The sequence below is a fragment of the Eubalaena glacialis genome, chromosome 1 (assembly GCF_028564815.1).
Source record: "Eubalaena glacialis isolate mEubGla1 chromosome 1, mEubGla1.1.hap2.+ XY, whole genome shotgun sequence".
In the NCBI taxonomy this organism is placed as follows: domain Eukaryota; kingdom Metazoa; phylum Chordata; class Mammalia; order Artiodactyla; family Balaenidae; genus Eubalaena; species Eubalaena glacialis.
The window spans coordinates 210,975,733-210,993,454 of NC_083716.1; the positions used below are offsets into that span (position 1 = coordinate 210,975,733).

Sequence of the window (17,722 nt, forward strand, 5' to 3'; positions counted from 1 at the left end):
ATGATGGTATTACTAATAATACAGAGACCTTAATCAATTATCTAGAAAGAGAGCATCATTCTTACTCTCATTTTTAAATGGTAACATCAGGCTGCCCAGTTATATATGTTTTAGTACTATTGATAATAACAATTGCAATAACAAAATAATAGGTGTTTATTGAATTCTTGGTATGTGCCAGGTGCTATACTAAAACTTCATATGGCTTATCACTTTTAATGCTCACAATAACCCCATCAATTAGGCAACACTAGAAATCAAGTTCAGAGAGATTACTAATGTCCAAAAGACTCACAACTCCGTTACTCACTAGATGAATCGTAGCTGTAGGGCTAATACAGGGCTATAGAATCAAGTGTTTTAAAAGGCAGCCTGACTCCCTGGCCATCACTATCTCTAGGGATTGTGAAAAATCTTACCTGAAGGCATTTCTAGAGTGAAGGCATCCGTGAGTTTTGACAACAATTCTTGCAGTTCCTCTTCCTCCAGCTCATCCTCTCCCTCCTGGATGTTAACTGCCCCTTTCCTTTCCACAGGTGCCAGGGCAGGACTGTTCATTTCAGCAGGAGCAGTTTGGGAGGTGTCCTGCAGCAGTCCTTCCTGGGAAATGGGTAGGGAACTAAAGATTTCCTTTGAGGTCTTTTGTGCTTGGCTTCGTGCCCTGGTGCTTTGTGTTGACCTTGGCTGCAAAATGGCCTCTGGTGATTCTGAGTTTGGTAGAACATGTTCTGCATGTGCTGGACCTTGGTAACTTCCGTCAATCACAGTGGACTTAGGAAGTGTTTCCTCTTCTGAACCATCCTCAGTGGCACCCTTGATCTGGGAAGACTCTCTTCCCCTCTGAAAACTTTCTTCACCATTTCCATGGTCACGCTTGGCAGCCATATTTTGCGAGGAAGATGAAGGATGAAGGGGCTGCAACACTGCCTGGATAAAGAAAACTTTATTTATGAAGAAATGAACATTTATCTTACTTTTTCATTATGCATTAAATTTTAATATTCTAATAGGAAATTTTAATGCAAAATTTTCTTTTTTGTCTCTAAATACATTGCTATTAATTTTATTTTATGCTGTTGATTCAATGTCAACCTAAAGGTAGAACAGCTCAGATTCTAAAATATCACAGGGAATAATCACAAGGAACTTGGGAAAATGCTAGGTTCTGAAAGCTCAGGTTCTAAAAATATCATAAGGAATATCTGAAAATGTCAGGATATCTTGGATTGATAGATAAAAAGTATTACAATAAAACATTCATAATGATCTATTTAGGTAGGTATGTTGTGAGGGGTTTCATAATAAGCCATAGGAATAAAATCTGGGGGGTGTGCTCTCTACAAAGCACAGCCCTCAAAGTGTGGTCCACAGACTCCTGGAGGTCCCCGAGACCCTTTCAGGGGTCCATGAGGTCAAAATTATTTTCACAATAACACTTAGAGGTTATTTGCCTCTTCACTGTGTTGACATTTGCACTGATGGTGCAAAATCAATAGTAAGTAAAGCTAAAGTTGTTGGTGTTTACCGCACATCAAGGCAGCATCACCAAGCAGTGCTAGTAGTGATGGTATTCTTACCATTGTGCACTTGCAGTTAAAAAAAAGGCAGTTCCTCTTAAGAATATCCTTGATGCAGATGAATGGATAAAGAAGATGTGGTATATATACACAATGGAATATTACTCAGCCATCAAAAGAATGAAATAATGCCATTTGCAGCAACATGGATGGACCTACGGATGATTATGCTAAGTGAAGTCAGAGAAAGACAAATGTCATATGACATCATTTATATGTGGAATCTAAAAAAAAAATGATACAAATGAACTTATTTACAAAACAGAAACAGACTCACAGACGTAGAAAACAATCTTATGGTTACCAAAGGGGAAGTGGGGGAGGGATAAATTAGGAGATACACACGACGGTAAATAAAATAGAGAAACAGCAAGGGCCTACTGTATAGCACAGGGAACTATATTCAATATCTCGTAATAACCTATATGGAAAAGAATCTGAAAAAGAATATATGTATTTATGTATAACTGAATCACTTTGCTGTACACTTGAAACTAACACAACGTTGTAAATCAATTATACTTCAATAAAAAAGAAAAAAAAGACTATTCTTGAAGGTGTAGCAAAAATTCTTATTTTTCTTAGTAACACATGTCTTCTTAATATTATATGTGATGAAATGGGAAGTATGCATAAAACATTTCTTATGTTTACTGAAATATAAAAGTTTTCTCTTGTGCAAAAGAATTAGACGGGTATTTGGCAAACATTTTTTCAAAAATGAATGAAGTGAGACTGTGACAGTAAGGAAAGCAATGATATGTGTTGCCAATCTTAACAGTTGAGATTTTAAGCAAAAATTAGAATTTTGGAAAACTTGCATCCACTACCATGAGCTTGCTTGCTTTCCAATTCTTAAAGACTTTTCTGATGAGATTCATGGTAGTATTAATGAATATGATTTTTTATGATTTTTTAATGATTCTTTAAAATCTTGTATAATGAAATGGGTGAGCATTAGGAAGTTCGGCATAGCTTGGTGAACTTCCAAATGACCAATGTATGATGGTATAAAATCATGCCTGGATAGAAGATTCATTCAAAAAGCACAACAGCATATTGTATTTTAATGAAACAGCGTGTGAAAGAGATATGGTTTCAGATTCAATATTGCGACCATCCTTTGAGAAACAATCATTTATCACGTTTTGGTGTAGTATCAAAGAAGAAGATCTCCAATTATCTGAAAAGGCTATTAAAATACTCCTCTCTTTTTCAACTGCAAATCTGTGTGAGGCCATATTTTTTCATATTCTTCAGCCAGAACATCTTGCAACAGATCAAATGCTGAAGCAGTTAGGAAAAATCCAACTGTCTTTTCTGAAGCCAGCCATTAAAGAGATTTGTAAAAAACGTAAAACAATGCCAGTCTTCTAATTAAATATATACAAATATATATAATTACTGTTTTAAATTGTTCTATATAAAATGGGTTTATTACTTTCATTTTCAAATTAGTTAATAAATTTATTTTAAAACCGCTTATCGGTTTTAATTTTGATTAGGGTAAACAGCAATAGATATAACCCACAGAAGCTCCTGGGGATCCTCAAAAAATTGTAAGTCTCTAAAAGGGATGCTGAGACTAAAGGTTTAAGAATCAATGCTATAAAGAACCTCTTTGCCCCAGGTCTGTTGTTTCTAAATCGTACTGATGCTGTTCTCTCCCAATGGCACTTCCTTCGCAAAAGTGGAAGATATTGTCTGGCTGATGAAAAGGGGAGTTGGTCAGGGTATGGAGAGAAGAGGGAAAGGGAAGAGGCTGATCAGAGTGAGGTGCAAAGGCTCAGGCTGCAGCCGACCCTCAGCCAGAAGATTCTAGGTCAGACTTCCAGATGGCCTGTGTCTCCCACATTCTATACCTGTAGATTCTGTCCCATTAGCTGTAGCTTCGTCCACAGACTGTCCTGGTTGGTTGTGAGTTCGTGAATCTTTGTTTCAAATCTGCAACTTTTTTCTTCCTGGCAGGCATATATGGCTTGCAACTTGTCTTTGTATTGGTTTAACTGTTTTTTAAGGAGCCTGCAAAGAGGACAGGTCTGAGTGGGTTGGAAGGGCAAGAGGTCGGCACAGCAAGATGCAAGAGCCCTAGCGAGATGTACTCCGGGTCCTCTCTGGGAGAAGATGCCGGAGTAGCCTGCGCCTCAACTATTACCTAACATTGAACAATCCTGCTTTAAACTGTTTGTTCACCATGTACAGCTGTCCTTCGTGTCTATTATACACACAATTCCCCCAAGAATTTCATTGGTTTTAGAGGTGTTTTCAAAAACTCATCATGCATGTTATGGATTACTTTTGACAGCATACCTTCAGCAGCTCCTTAAATGCGAATATTGACTTTATTCATTATCTTTTTGTCCAGAAACACTCCATTTAGAATGATAGCATACATGTCATGGCTAAATACCTAACACCCGACCAAGACCACGGGGAGGCAACAATGATGCAATTTGTGAATTGTGGGTCTTGGCTTCTCTCCCTAAGTCTAGTTGTTCATTGGTTTCAGAATGAACCAAGTAGTCAGGTAATTCTTTTAAAACATAAGGCAGGGGACTTCCCTGGCGGTCCAGTGGTTAAGATTTCGCCTTCCAATACAGGGGATACGGGTTCGATCCCTGGTCAGGGAGCTAAGATCCCACATGCCTCACGGCCAAAAAACCAAAACATAAAACAGAAGCAATATTGTAACAAATTCAATAAAGACTTTAAAAATGGTCCACATCCAAAAAAAAAAAATCTTTAAAAATTTAAAGAAAAGAACAACAAAGAAAACCCATAAATCAGATCATGTTACTCCTCTGCTCAAAGCCCTTCAGTGTTCCCCTCCTTATTTAGAATAAACCAAAGTCCTTATAGAGGCAGCCAAAGCTGAACAAGATGACCAAGACCCTCCGCTTCCCTCCCTGACCTCACCTCTGCTTTCTCTTACTCACTGTCTGCCCTTCAGCCACGCAGAGTTTCTGGCAACTCTTCGAACACACTGGGCATGTTCTCCCCTCAGAGTTGGCTCTTTTGGCCCCCAGTGCCTGGAATCCTCCTTCCCCCAGGTTCTTGCTCAGCCCATCTCCTCATCTTTAAGTCTTTGGTCACCATCATACTCTCAATGAGGCTCTCCCTCACTGCTCTACTTGAAACTGCAAACCAGAGCCCCCAACCTCGCTTCCATCACCTCCCATCTCCTTCCCTAGTCTTTCCCATCTCCTTGTCTCCATGGATTTTTGCCATGTCTAATTGCTACAGAACATGATGCGATCTTAGATTTTGACTTAGTCTCGAGCCTTCAGACTTCTGGACAGTCACTTTATATGACATGCTACCTGTTTTACTTGTTATTTTACTTATATCTTACTTACTCTATTACTAATTGTTTATTGTCTCTTTATTCTGGCAACTTTTTTTTTCTGTTTTGCTTCTTGCCATATCCCCAGGCCCAGGCCTAAAATAGTTCCTGTTACAGTGTATGTATACAGTGAAAATTGGCTTTCTAAAGTACAGTCTTATTCTTTGACCAGTGCGATTGTCATATTTGTGGAAGTTGTAGAAATTGGCTCCCTGGTAGGAAATGAACAACATTTCTCAATGTTAGAGCCTTTGAAATTCTTAATTGCCACAGATCTTGGAGAGGTCTTAGAATTTAGCTGGGGCTCCTATCCAAAGCAGGCATCTCTAAAAGATGGCCCTCAAACTTCCAGGCAGTCACACAGGTGAAAGAGGAGTCTGATTCTAAAATCCTTGATTGTAATCGGAGTTTCAAGTTCTTCATTATGATGGACTTTTCAGAAAGGAGTCAGCCCAGGGATTTTATATAGCAGACAACAAAAAAACATTCTCAGAAGGCCTCTCTAGACAGTATTTTCTATACTTAGAGTGTTGTGCTTGTTATGACCAGTAGTGACATCAGTTTATCTTTCTCCCATGCTGTCTATCACCCACATCCCCTTCCTCCTTTCTGGCCCATCCACCATGCTGAACATCTAGAAGACATGCATTCCCATCCTTCCACAATCCAGGTGAAAGTAGGGAAAGCCCTATCAGAAGTGCAGCTCTTTTCTACTCTGTTTTTGTTTGTTTGTTTGTTTGTTTTAATGGAGAAATTCTCGGGGAGTCTCCAGTGAACAAGATTTACCCAATGCCAATATTTCCAGCAACTGGGAGCCCCATACTTTCAAGGTAAATATCCACTGTTAACAAAACAGATCGGATTATTTGAGAAATAATTCCTTTCAAATGATCTGAAATCTGTCTTTCTAAACTTTTACATCTTTATATGTAGTTTTGCTTCCTGGAGCTAAGGAGCTTGAATCTCCCAAGTACCAGGTCTTCAAATACAACACAAAGGCAAGTTAATTCACTAGGCGAGTTAATCACGCACAGAGCAGTGGAACATTACTTTTCTTGATCAGCACCTAGCATTGAGTAATAAATAGATAACTAATAATTGAATGATACTCTTTCTTGTAATGTAGTCTGAGACTGCATTGCTTTTTAAATCATCAGTGACAAATTGTGGGCTGTTACTGAACTTACAGTTGACTCTGTATCTCAGGTCTTTCCACGCTCTTTGTTGTGAACCTGGGCCTATAATTGTAGGATTTGCATTTAATCTTTTAAAATTTGGTCTCTATTGCCTCACTATTCCAGACTATGATATCTTAGTGATTCAAGACTGTCATTTAGCTTATTATCTATGCCTTTTGGTATCATGTCACACACATTTGAGAAGCATGCTCTCTACTATTTTATCCAAATCATTGATAAAAATAATGGGGCAGACAAGAACAAGGATAAAGCCTTCACATAGATTTTACTCACTAATCAGGCTCACACTGGTATTCTTTGTGTTGATAAATACCTTACTAGGAGACCAATGGTGTATGTAGTGGGTATGAATTATATAAAAGGGAATCATCTAGTTTAAAATAATTGTTTGAGTTAATTATTTTAAGAATTAAGTTTTAAAGAATTAAATTTCAAAATTTCCTTTTTATTTCTACAATTTAAGTCTCAAAATTGCCTTTTTATTCCTATACTATTTTCCTTAATTTTATTTCTAATTTATTTTTCTTATACCATGAAAAAGATCAAAATTGTTTTTGACATTTAAATTATTATTAAATTACTTTAAAAGTGTTATTAAGCTTCTTTTCATGAGTTATCACAGAATTTTTAAATGTTCGTTATCTTTCATACCTTTGTATTATGAAGCACATCTCATATATTGTATTATGAAGCACATACACATATATATTAGATGCTCAATAAATTTATTGATGACCTATTTTTATTTTAATACATATTTATTAATATATATTTACTCATTAATTTATTGAGCATCTACTAGATACCAAGCATTGTGCCTGCAAAAAAAGGTCTTCCCTCAGGGGGACCTTCTTATTGAGGAGCCAGGAATTTTGTCTTCTAAGGGAATGACAACATGATACAGGAACTCAAGGGATGATTAGTCCTGGGACTTCCCTGGTGGTCCAGTGGTTAAGACTCCACGCTCCCAATGCAGGGGGCCTGGGTTCCATCCCTGGTCAGGGAACTAGATCCTGCATGTCGCAACTAAAAGATCCCGCATACCACAACTAAAGATCCTGCTTGCTGCAACTAAGACCCGGCACAGCCAAATAAATAATTTTTTTTTAAAGGAATAATTAGTCCTTTGAGACACAATAAGATGTTAGACAGTTTCCAGCCAGCCTAGTAAATCTTCGAGAAAGTTAGATACTGTTGGAGAAATGTACTGATTTATTTTAGAAGCCGTAAGACACACACAAGACACACACAATACTTCACTGAAAATGCTTAACCAAATTTCAAGGAATAAAATCACTCAATCAAAACCCCAAACTTAATGTAATTATCTGGGTGGTTTTAGTTATACTTAACTACTCAAATAGAGTCAAAGCCCCCTTTTACCTTCATACTGGAATCATAGCATTTCTCTGTTTAAGGAATGTCTTCCAAATTAAAGAGAAAAAAAGAGCACTGTAAAAACTTTGTAGAATTTCTTCCTCTAAAAGCGAAGCAAAATGCTATTGATGTGTCTCTGCTGTTGGTATTTGTTCACACGTGGTTCCTACCTTCTGTCCCTATGGAGAGCATTAATGGATTCATGAGTCCTCCACAGTTCATTCCTAATGCTGACTATGGTCTAGAGAAGCGAGAAATAGAGAAAATAAGTTTTTGGGTTGAATTGAACCCATATTCCTAAAAATTCATAATAACATGATAATGATATTTCAAAAAAATTTCTTTTTCAAAAAGTGACTGGTGTTCATATGCTCAAAGTGCAGTCACACCATCTTATTTTTACGAGACACTTTTCTTAAAGATATGTAAACATGAACAAGATTTTTAGGTTTTAAAAATAAGTCACAGTAGTCTTTTGCCCGAGTTAGGCTGCTGCTCAGAACTTCTTCTCTAAAGGCATCTGCAAAAAGCAGTTGGGTTATTTTATTTCTCTTGGCTCAAGAAATCTTTCACTTCTACCTTCCACCTTCTACTGAGAGTTCCTTATCTTTCCATTGCTTGTGTACTGGGACTCATCACTACTCTTTGCATTCACCAAGTCTCTTTGAGTTAATAATGATCAGCTCAGTTCTCATCTAGGATTTTCTCACCAAACCTTATCTCTCAAATCACAGTCTGGTTCCTAAATTGCACCCCAAGAGCAAGTCCTGACCTGACCCAGCCTGGCCCAGGCTCCTGGGGCACCATGTACCAGCCCATGGCACCCACTCATATGAATGGGAGGTTGGATTGCATTACTCTGCATTTATAAGCAGCTGTGGCTATACTTTGTGGCCTTTTCTCCTCCCTACAAATGATCTGAAGAGGGACTGGCCACCTTGAGAACATTCTTCCCTCGGAACAGCCTACAAGAGGAAGAGAGTACGGAAGGGAGAAAAAAGTGAGCTACAGACTTGAAGTCATGTTCTCTGGTTGTTACATGCTCTTTGTGGCCCTTCTGAGTGACCGGTGCCTGTCTGCCTCTTCATTCAAATATTCAAACAGTTTCTACATGCCTAGCATAGATCACTTTGAATCAGTGAGCTTTACATCATTAATATCAATGTTGTCATATGGTACATATTGTTATGCAACTGAGAAGCATTTCAGGTTAGCACATATGGACCTACCATGGTATATCCAGAGAATAGATACCATGGTTTATTTAGTCATTTGCAATGGAAGGACATTAGGCTGTTTTCAACTTTTCAGAATTATAAGCAATGTTGCAATGAACCAAGTGGTACATGCCTCCTTGTGCATGCATGTGCAAGGTTCCCAGGTTGTAAGTTTAATAGATACTAACAATTTGCCCTCTTTGGGCACACACACGTAGGGATATTTGAATATTTGGATACATAGTATAAGGTCTGCAAAGATATACCCCAAAGAGATTACCTCTGGAAAACTCGGGACCAGATGTGGGCTGGGAATTATGGCTGAAAAGGACTTTACCCTTATCTGTAATATTTTAACTTTCTATAAGGCAAACAGATTCAGGTCTTATTTGTATAATTAAAAATGTTTTTCTTTTTAATCAAAGAAAGAAACGTATTACATACAAAAGATAAGCTGTAGCAACTTTAAAAATGAGAAAGAGGTGACAGGGAGTAAAAAGAAAGTGAAATAAAGGAAGGAAAGCAAAACCTCTTTTAAATTTCTTGCCTCAGAACGAAGCAATGTTAAAGTGAAACAAACTATCGCAGTGTGAAAATGGCTTTTTTCTTCTTTTATTCGAAGCAGGAAATGGAGCAGCTCGTTATTTGTCCCCGCACACGTAACTCCTGCTCTCTGCCCGGCACTCCAGCCAGAGGCATTCTTGGATGTGCAGTGAGGGGTGTCTGAGTGGTGCAGCTGCTTGAGCTGCTGATGAAAACGCACACAGACCTGAAAAACCTCACCCAGAGGCAGCGCACAGGCTGCTCCTTCCTGGGTGGTCACAAGACTTACTCTCCTCTTCACAATTCTACCAGGAACAACTGCAATATGAGAACTCTAATTTCTCTTTGATGATTGAAAAACATCACAGATGATCACATTTTGAAGACCTCCCTTAGGATCTGACTGTACTGATTACAATGATGAAGGGACACCTACAAGTGGAGTTGCACACGGGAGGGCAAGTCAACAACTGATTGAAAACATGATAAAGGAGTTGCAGACTGTACGCTTAAAAAAAAAAAAAAAAGAAGCATTTCTAATTCCTTTGATGAAAAAAATTTCACTGGGTTTTTTAAAAAAAGTTTCTTCCCTCTTATGTTTCTTTCACTTTCCTCTCTCACCTCTTCCCTTCGAAAATTCCTGAACATTTTCTTTATGTACGGATGAACTAATTTTCCCTTTTTCCCTACTTTTTAATTACATCGTATCTTAGGATACTGAATAGTCAAGTTAAGGTATTGTGGGCAGAAGAAAGCCTTGTCTGTAAGTAAGCTATATTTAGAAGTTTCGGGCAGAGACTTAATATCTATGGACACTGGAGTAATTTAAAAATATCAAAGTTGAATACAGCTTCCCTTTAGGATGTAGACTTGGGAAGAGTCCTCTCAAAGCTAAACTTTATCCATTAATTGTGCCTTAATTGTTCTTTTCCCCTTTGGACTCACCTGACGATGTGCGCTACTGCCGTTGGTTTGTTGAGCCAGAGATACTCTTTGAGGTATTTGTTTGAAGGCCTCTGTGGCTGTTGTTTCTACTGGTCTAGTTGGACTTACATACCTTGGTGCTTCAGATCTATTGTACTGAATGGAGAGCCTGTTATAAAAGTAGAATTTTATGAGAGGTTGTAATAATTTTTAATAATCAGGTATGACATTGAGGAGAGTCTTTTTAGAAAATGTCAAATCAGCTATTCAATTTAATATCCAAAAATAGCAATAAAGTAGTTCAACTTTTTCCTCTGTGCTCTTTTCCAACTACTTAGTTGATATAGAGTGAATTAGCCAATAATAGGAACAAAAATTCCATTTCCCTCCTTCTTGATAATCTAGAAATGAGAATGCAGAGAAGTTCAGGGATGACTACAGAAAATCCCCCAGGTCATCTTGTCCAGGTCAGATACTAGGTGTTCTAAGTGCAGATGTGTGTTTATTATGTCATATCTAAAAGAGCGTAGAATAGAGTAGACTAATTTAAGGTCAGGCATATTCCATTTTATACAATTCCATTTAATTTCATTCCCTTATTCAAAAACTATTTGAAGCATCTTACCATCTTGAGTTATTGCAGATAAAAAGACTTTTTTTTAAAAAAGCAGAGAACTCCCTGCTCACAGAGACTTTACATGTAATGAACAGACAAATACACAATCATTTCTGACATAGTGCGATTATTTCTACAGAATGCAATGAGAGTATAGGGAAAGAAGCGATTACTCTGGTACACTTTAATTATGTGTTTAAGGAGTGGGCACTTTGGGGTAGAAAAAAGTGTAACCCATGACTTCTTTGTCACACAGCTTCTGAGTAACACACTCTATTCCTACCCCGTTTCAAATCATTTTAACACCTTGGGGTTGTTCAACACCATTTTCTGCATTCATACAGATGCTTACAAACAGCAAAATACATATTGAATTTGTTTTTGAAACAAAAATGGCATCATTCCATACACATGATTCTGCCACTTGCCTTTTTCTCTTAATGTATGATGATGAATGCCCTCTAGTATAGTAGATAGGTGCTAAAATTTGTCCTTAAGTAGATTCACTATGTTCTCTTGTATGTTGTATCATATATAATCGACCATTTTTCTACCAGTGGATCTTCAGTTTGTTTGTTTTGTGCCCCACCCTCCAATGTTACAATGTTTATCTTATTTTCTATGTAGTAGTGCTCTTATTCCTAAAGACAGAGTTCCAAAAATGGATCAAGGGCCAAATCTTGTGTACATTTTTATGTTTAGTAGGTACCATTCTTCTAAAGCCAATCTCTCCACATGTGCATAGATTCCATCCCCCCTTGGCTGCTGAATGACATTGCTCCAACAATTCCCCTCTCTTGCACCAGATCATCAAGTTTTCCCGCTACAAACTCATCCCCTTCAGTATACTAACATGCCGTTATTTTCCCCATCATAACCAAACATTCTCTTAACTTCAGATACTCTACTACTTACACTATCTCTTTGTTCCCTCTATAGTAAAAAAAAATCCTGGAAAGAATTCTCTTGTTTGGTATCTTGAATTCCTCAACTCCCATTCTCTCTTAAACTGCCTCCGGTCTGATTTTTTTCTACAACCACTGTCTTACAATACTCTTTTTGAGGTCATCAATGGGTTCCTCAGTGCTAAATCCAAAGGTCAATTCTTACTTGACCAAGCAGCAGCATTTGACACTGTAGACCATGCCCTCCTCCCTGAAACACTCTCTTTACCTGTCTTCCAGGATTCCTCATTCTTGGTTTTCCTCTTACCTCATCCATCACTCTTTCTCAGCCTCCCTTGCTGGTTTTTCACCTTCTCCCCAACTGTGTCATGTGGAGTGTCCCATGGTTCAGTCCTCGGTTTTCCTCGCTTCTCCATCTACACTGTCTATTTGGTGATCTCATACAATCCCATGGCTTTAAAAACCATGTATGTCAAAAATTCACAAATTTGATCTCCAATAGCCTTTCTCCCACATTCCAGACACGAATAGAAAACTGCCTACTCAACATCTCCATATGGATGTCTAAGAGACATCTCAATCTTAACATGTTCCAAACTGAACTCCTGATCTTCCCCTATGATCCTGCTCCACCGATAGCCTCCCCCATTTCAGATGATAGCAACTTTATCCTTCTACTTAATATAGCACCACCATGACCATACATCTAGTATATGCACAAGAATTGACCTCTAGATCTGAGGAAGAGAATATAAATTTTATTAATTGATTCAAGTATATAAGGAAACCTAATATGTGACAAAGTTGGTATCTCTTTTAAGTGGAAAAAGATAGATTGGCTATCCATCTGAAAGAAAGCAAGCTAGACCTTTGCTAAAATAAATTTCAAATGGGTTGAACATTTAAATTAAAATTCAACATAGAAACATTAGGAAAAAATTTAGGAAAATATTTATATAGCCTTGCTTCTACACTGCCCCCTTTAGGCTATTGTCAATATTTCCTCCTTCGTTCCATTCAGCCACACTAGCCTCCTTGCTGTTCTTTGGAGCTGCCAGGCACACTGCCGCTTTGAGCTGGCTGTCTCAGTTAGCAGTATGCTTTCGCAGGTACCTGTAGGATTCACTCCCTCACCTCCTTCAAGGCTTTGTTCAAATGTCACTTCTCACTGAGGACCACTAAGACCACTCAATTTAAATTTGCTACCAACACTCCCTCTAAGTCTGGCTCTCTCTTACCTGGCTCTTCTTTTTTTTCTTTTACTTTAGTACTTTTAACTTCTAATATATTATTATAATTCATGTATATGCCTATTGTTAATTGTCTAGTTTCCCCAGTAGAATGAAAGCTCCATGAGATCTTCATCTCTCTTGTTCCCTGATATATCCTAAGTGCCTAGAAGAGTGTTCACTAAAGATTTATTGAATGAATTATTATTCAGATTATTTTCTGAAAAGTCTATAGCCATTTGTACTTCAACCAAATGTCAAGAGCACCTAATTTCTTCCATGTTCACCAGCACTGGACGTTATTCATTTACTCTTTGCCATTCTGATAAAGAAAGTGATAATATCTCATTGTTCCTTTAATTGGCATTTTTCTAACCGCTAGTTAAGATGAGCATATTTTTGTGTGTTTAATGGCCATTGGGAATTCCTCTTCTGTGATTGCCTATTTATATATTTGGAGTATTTTCCTCCTCGCCCTCGCTCTCCTCTTCCTCATTTTCTTCTTCCTTATTTCTGTTTCCCTCTCCTCTTCCCTCTTCCCCCTCCTCTTCCTTCTTTTCCTCTTCCTCTTCTTCTTCTTCTCCTTCTCCTTCTTCTTCTTTTTCAGTTTTTCCTATCAATTGGTAGGGACCTTTCCATAGCATAGTTTATCCTCTTAGTGAAAATATTTTTCCAAGCCTGAGACTTATTTTTGATTTTGTTTATAATATAATTTACCATGAGAAAATGTCTACATTTGCATGTCACCGTATATATGTGTGTATCTATTACTTCATGATTCCTTGTTTTGTTGTCTTGCTTAGAAAGGTCTCCTCCAACCCCAGCTTTCCTAAATTTTTCTAATATTTTTATTTTAAACTATTTTTACACTTAAACTTCAATCAATTTGGAACTTATTTTCGTTTATGGGGCAAAACAATGGATACCTGATGGATAGCTAGCTATGCATCTTTTTCCACTGAACTGAAATACCACCTTCCTCATATGTTAGGCTCTCATTTATGCTTGGATCATTAATCAAATTTTGTATTCTTGTCCTCAGATCAATATACCCATTTCTGATTTATACTATATTATTTGGTCATGGTGGCTCTAGAGTAAGTTTTAACGTCTGTTGAAGAACAACCCTTCTCACTATTTTTTTTTTAAACATCTTTATTGGAGTATAATTGCTTTACAATGTTGTGTTAGTTTCTGCTGTATAACAAAGTGAATCAGCTATATGTATACATATATCCCCATATCCCCTCCCTCTTGCATCTCCCTCCCACTCTCCCTATCCCGCCCCTCTAGGTGGTCACAAAGCACCAAGCTGATCTCTCTGTGCTATGTGGCTGCTTCCCACTAGCTATCTATTTTACATTTGGTAGTGTATATATGTCCATGCCACTCTCACTTCGTCCCAGCTTACCCTTCCCCCTCCCCGTGTTCTCAAGTCCATTCTCTATGTCTGCATCTTTACTCCTGTCCTGCCCCCTCACTATTTTTTATTTCCACAATTTTAAACATTCTTGTACCTTTATTCTTTCAACATGTCTTCAAAATTATTTTATCTTATTTAAAAAACATCATGATTCTATTTGGAAATGCATTTAATTTAAATGCAGTTCATTCTTATTATCCATGGTAGTTATGCTCTTTGAAGTCGCGTGAACAATGAATTAGTGGAATCTGAACGATGGCTCCTGGGGGAAACACAGGGTTAGGATCTTGGAAGTCTCTGGTCAGAACATTTTCATCAACCTATCAATATATAACCTTATTTATCATGTGTTTCTTTTCCTTTTTTTTAATTAGTTATCTATTTTATACATATTAGTGTATATATGTCAATCCCAATCTCCCAATTCATCCCCCCACCCACCCCCCGTGTGTTTCTATTTAAAGATATATGTATACTGTCTAATGTTTACTGTTGATTCATTAACATTGAACCCATGTAACTCGTGTCTGAACGAAGCTTATTTCATACACGTATTTTTTGTTAAGACATATCATAGCCTTCTTGCGCCTAGGAACGCTAGCCAGCACTTCAGCACCATGTTTGGAGGTTATTTGCAACAGTGAAATCACGAACAAAAAGCACAAAAATGGGAAAAACATGGCACAAGATAGACTGTGTAAAGGACATGTGTTTATATTATAAGGGCAGAAACCAGAAGGCAGGGTGTCACTCAGTTCTACCTCAGCTGTGCATCAGGCAACTCACATTTTTTTGCCACTCTGTGCATGTCTGCAAATGACAAAAGAAGCATCACGAGTACTGATTTTAAGGTTAATTTTTGAATCGCGTACACTGTTATGTTAGTGTCTTCTCTTTTAGGAATTTGGTATGTTTCTCCCTTTTGCTCAGGTCTTGTTTTCTGTATATTCAATCAAATATTACAGCTTTCCTTATATGGGTTTTGTATCTTTTTTGTTAATTTTTTTCTAGTTTCTTTTAAAAATAATTTTACAGGTATTGTAAATGGGATTTTTGTACCATTTCTATCTAGCTATTGCTGATATAGTGAAGAGCTATTTGTGCATACATATTTTATTTTTCACCATTCAAAACCAATTACTTCTACTAGTTTTTGCTAGAGTTACTTGTGGTTTCTTGGGGATTCACAATCATATTAGCTGCAAATGGAAGTAATTTTCTGTGATCTTTTTCACAGTTTTTATATTCTTTTTTAGTATATTTGTAAGAATGTCCCAAAATATATCATAATAGTGGTGATATTTGGTACCTGGATTTCAGTTATGTTTTTGTAAGTGAAAATATTATCAGTGTAAACTATTGCATGGAATCCACATTAAAAGGAAGGAGGCTTATTAGGATGAAGAATGTTTGCTGAATCAATGAATGAATTCAATATTACCATTTGGCAATAACCATGAATCACTTAGAAGATGGTCAGTACCAATGTGCCAACTTAATAGATAGCAAGGATATGATTTTGCCTATTATCACAATGTAAAATAGTAATATTCCACATTAATTTCTCCTTGACCAGTCACTAATCAGAATTTTTGAATTCATCAGTATCTAGTCTAAAGTGGAAATTATTACATTAGAATTTTACTTTGGTGAACAACTCAATTGTACTCTGGTGAACAGAATATAACACACTAACATTTAAAGAACGTTTAGCTTTGCATAGGACTTGCAATTCCCTTTCCTCGTCTTGTCTCCATAAATATTACTCTGGGAATAGGAAGGAGAGGTTATCCCTATTATCAGGTGAAGAAACCAAGTCTTAGAAACAGTCCCCGAGGCCACACACAGAGTTGGCTGAGAACAAGACTTCTGTGTCTCTCTGTCCCAGGTTCAAACTTCACTAATGTCTTCCAACACTGGGTAATTACTCCTTGAGACACTTTCATACCCCATTCTAAAAGACCCACTTTATCGATCAATCCATTAATCCCTTCATCATGCATCCATCCATGTTATTACTTGGTCCATCAGTCATTCAACAAACACTTATTGAGCATTTATCATATTCAGACATTTTTACAGATTCTGGAAATACAACTGGAAACAATAAAAGTTTCCTCCCCCGATGGAGCTTACATTATCGAAAAAAAATTTTAAAATAAAAGTGAACTTTGTATAACGTCAGATGCTGATGAAGTGCTTTGAAGAAAAATAAAGCAAGGGAGGAGGATTGGGAGTGCCAGAGTGGAGACAGGGGCTAAAATGATAAATGGGTGGTCAGGAGAGGCCTTAAGGATGAGATGACATTTGAGCAGAACTTTTGCAAGTATTTAGGAGGTAGGCGTCAAGTCATACAGAGAAGTGGTCTAGGAATATGAATTCTTTAAAGTAAAGGTTTACGTGTTAAGAGTGGGGGGATCTGGCTTAGTCTTATGGGGAGGAGGGAGGAATCAGGGCTGGAGCACAGAGGTTGGTGGGGAGATGACGCTGGAGAGGTTCCCAGGGTAGCTCAAACATGCAGGAGTTTTCTAAGTCATCTTGCAACTTTTAGTTTTTAGCTTAAAAACAATGGGGAGCTAATGGAGGGGTTTAAGGCACAGAATTTTGGGAAAAATGAGTGCGTGAGGAATGCCATCATATTTTGAATTTGTAAAAGATCGGTCAGGCTTCTGTGGCCAAAAGAAATGCACATAAGAGCATGGATCTTTGTGTTCTAACTATGAGAATGGAGGAATTTAGACAAGATCTCAAGTATTCAATAAATCCAGCTGATTAATTGTCCTAGTTTACTGTCACTCTGTCAGGGAAAGGTGAAATAAATGGCTTGAAGAAGACAGATGAATTGGCATCTGATAACTTTGTTTCTATTTTTAAATTTAAATTATTTGTACTCTATTAAAGCTATACATCAAGATGATATCCTAATTCTCTAACTTTAAGAATACATTGGGGCTTCCCTGGTGGCGCAGTGGTTAGGAATCCGCCTTTCAATGCAGGGGACAAGGGTTTGACCCCTGGTCCGGGAAGATCCCACATGCCGCGGAGCAACTAAGCCCGTGTGCCACAACTACTGAGCCTGTGCTCTAGAGCCCGCGAGCCACAGCTACTGAGCCCACGTGCTACAACTACTGAAGCCGGCGCGCCTAGAGCCCGTGCTCTGCAGCAAGAGAAGCCACCACGATGAGAAGCCCGCGCACCGAAGAGTAGACCCCGCTCGCCGCAACTAGAGAAAAGCCCACGCGCAGCAACGAAGACCCAATGCAGCCAAAAATTAAACAAAACAAAACAAAACAAAACATTGATAACCACCTGCTAGGAAAATGTGGTACAGGCATGGAATCTAATGCAAAGTCAACATGTATTTTTTCC

At 37.8% G+C, this 17,722-nt stretch overlaps 1 protein-coding gene across 1 annotated transcript in view; it reads right to left on the reverse strand.

The window, feature by feature from the left end:
* DYTN (dystrotelin) overlaps positions 1 to 17,722 on the reverse strand; it is a 51,491-nt gene that overhangs the window by 5,835 nt on the left and 27,934 nt on the right. Inside the window, exons 10-11 of the mRNA XM_061204222.1 lie at positions 3,440 to 3,599; positions 420 to 927 (exon numbers count right to left, since the gene is read on the reverse strand). Coding sequence (XP_061060205.1) covers positions 420 to 927; positions 3,440 to 3,599 — 668 coding nt within the window. The remainder of the gene's footprint in view (positions 1 to 419; positions 928 to 3,439; positions 3,600 to 17,722) is intronic.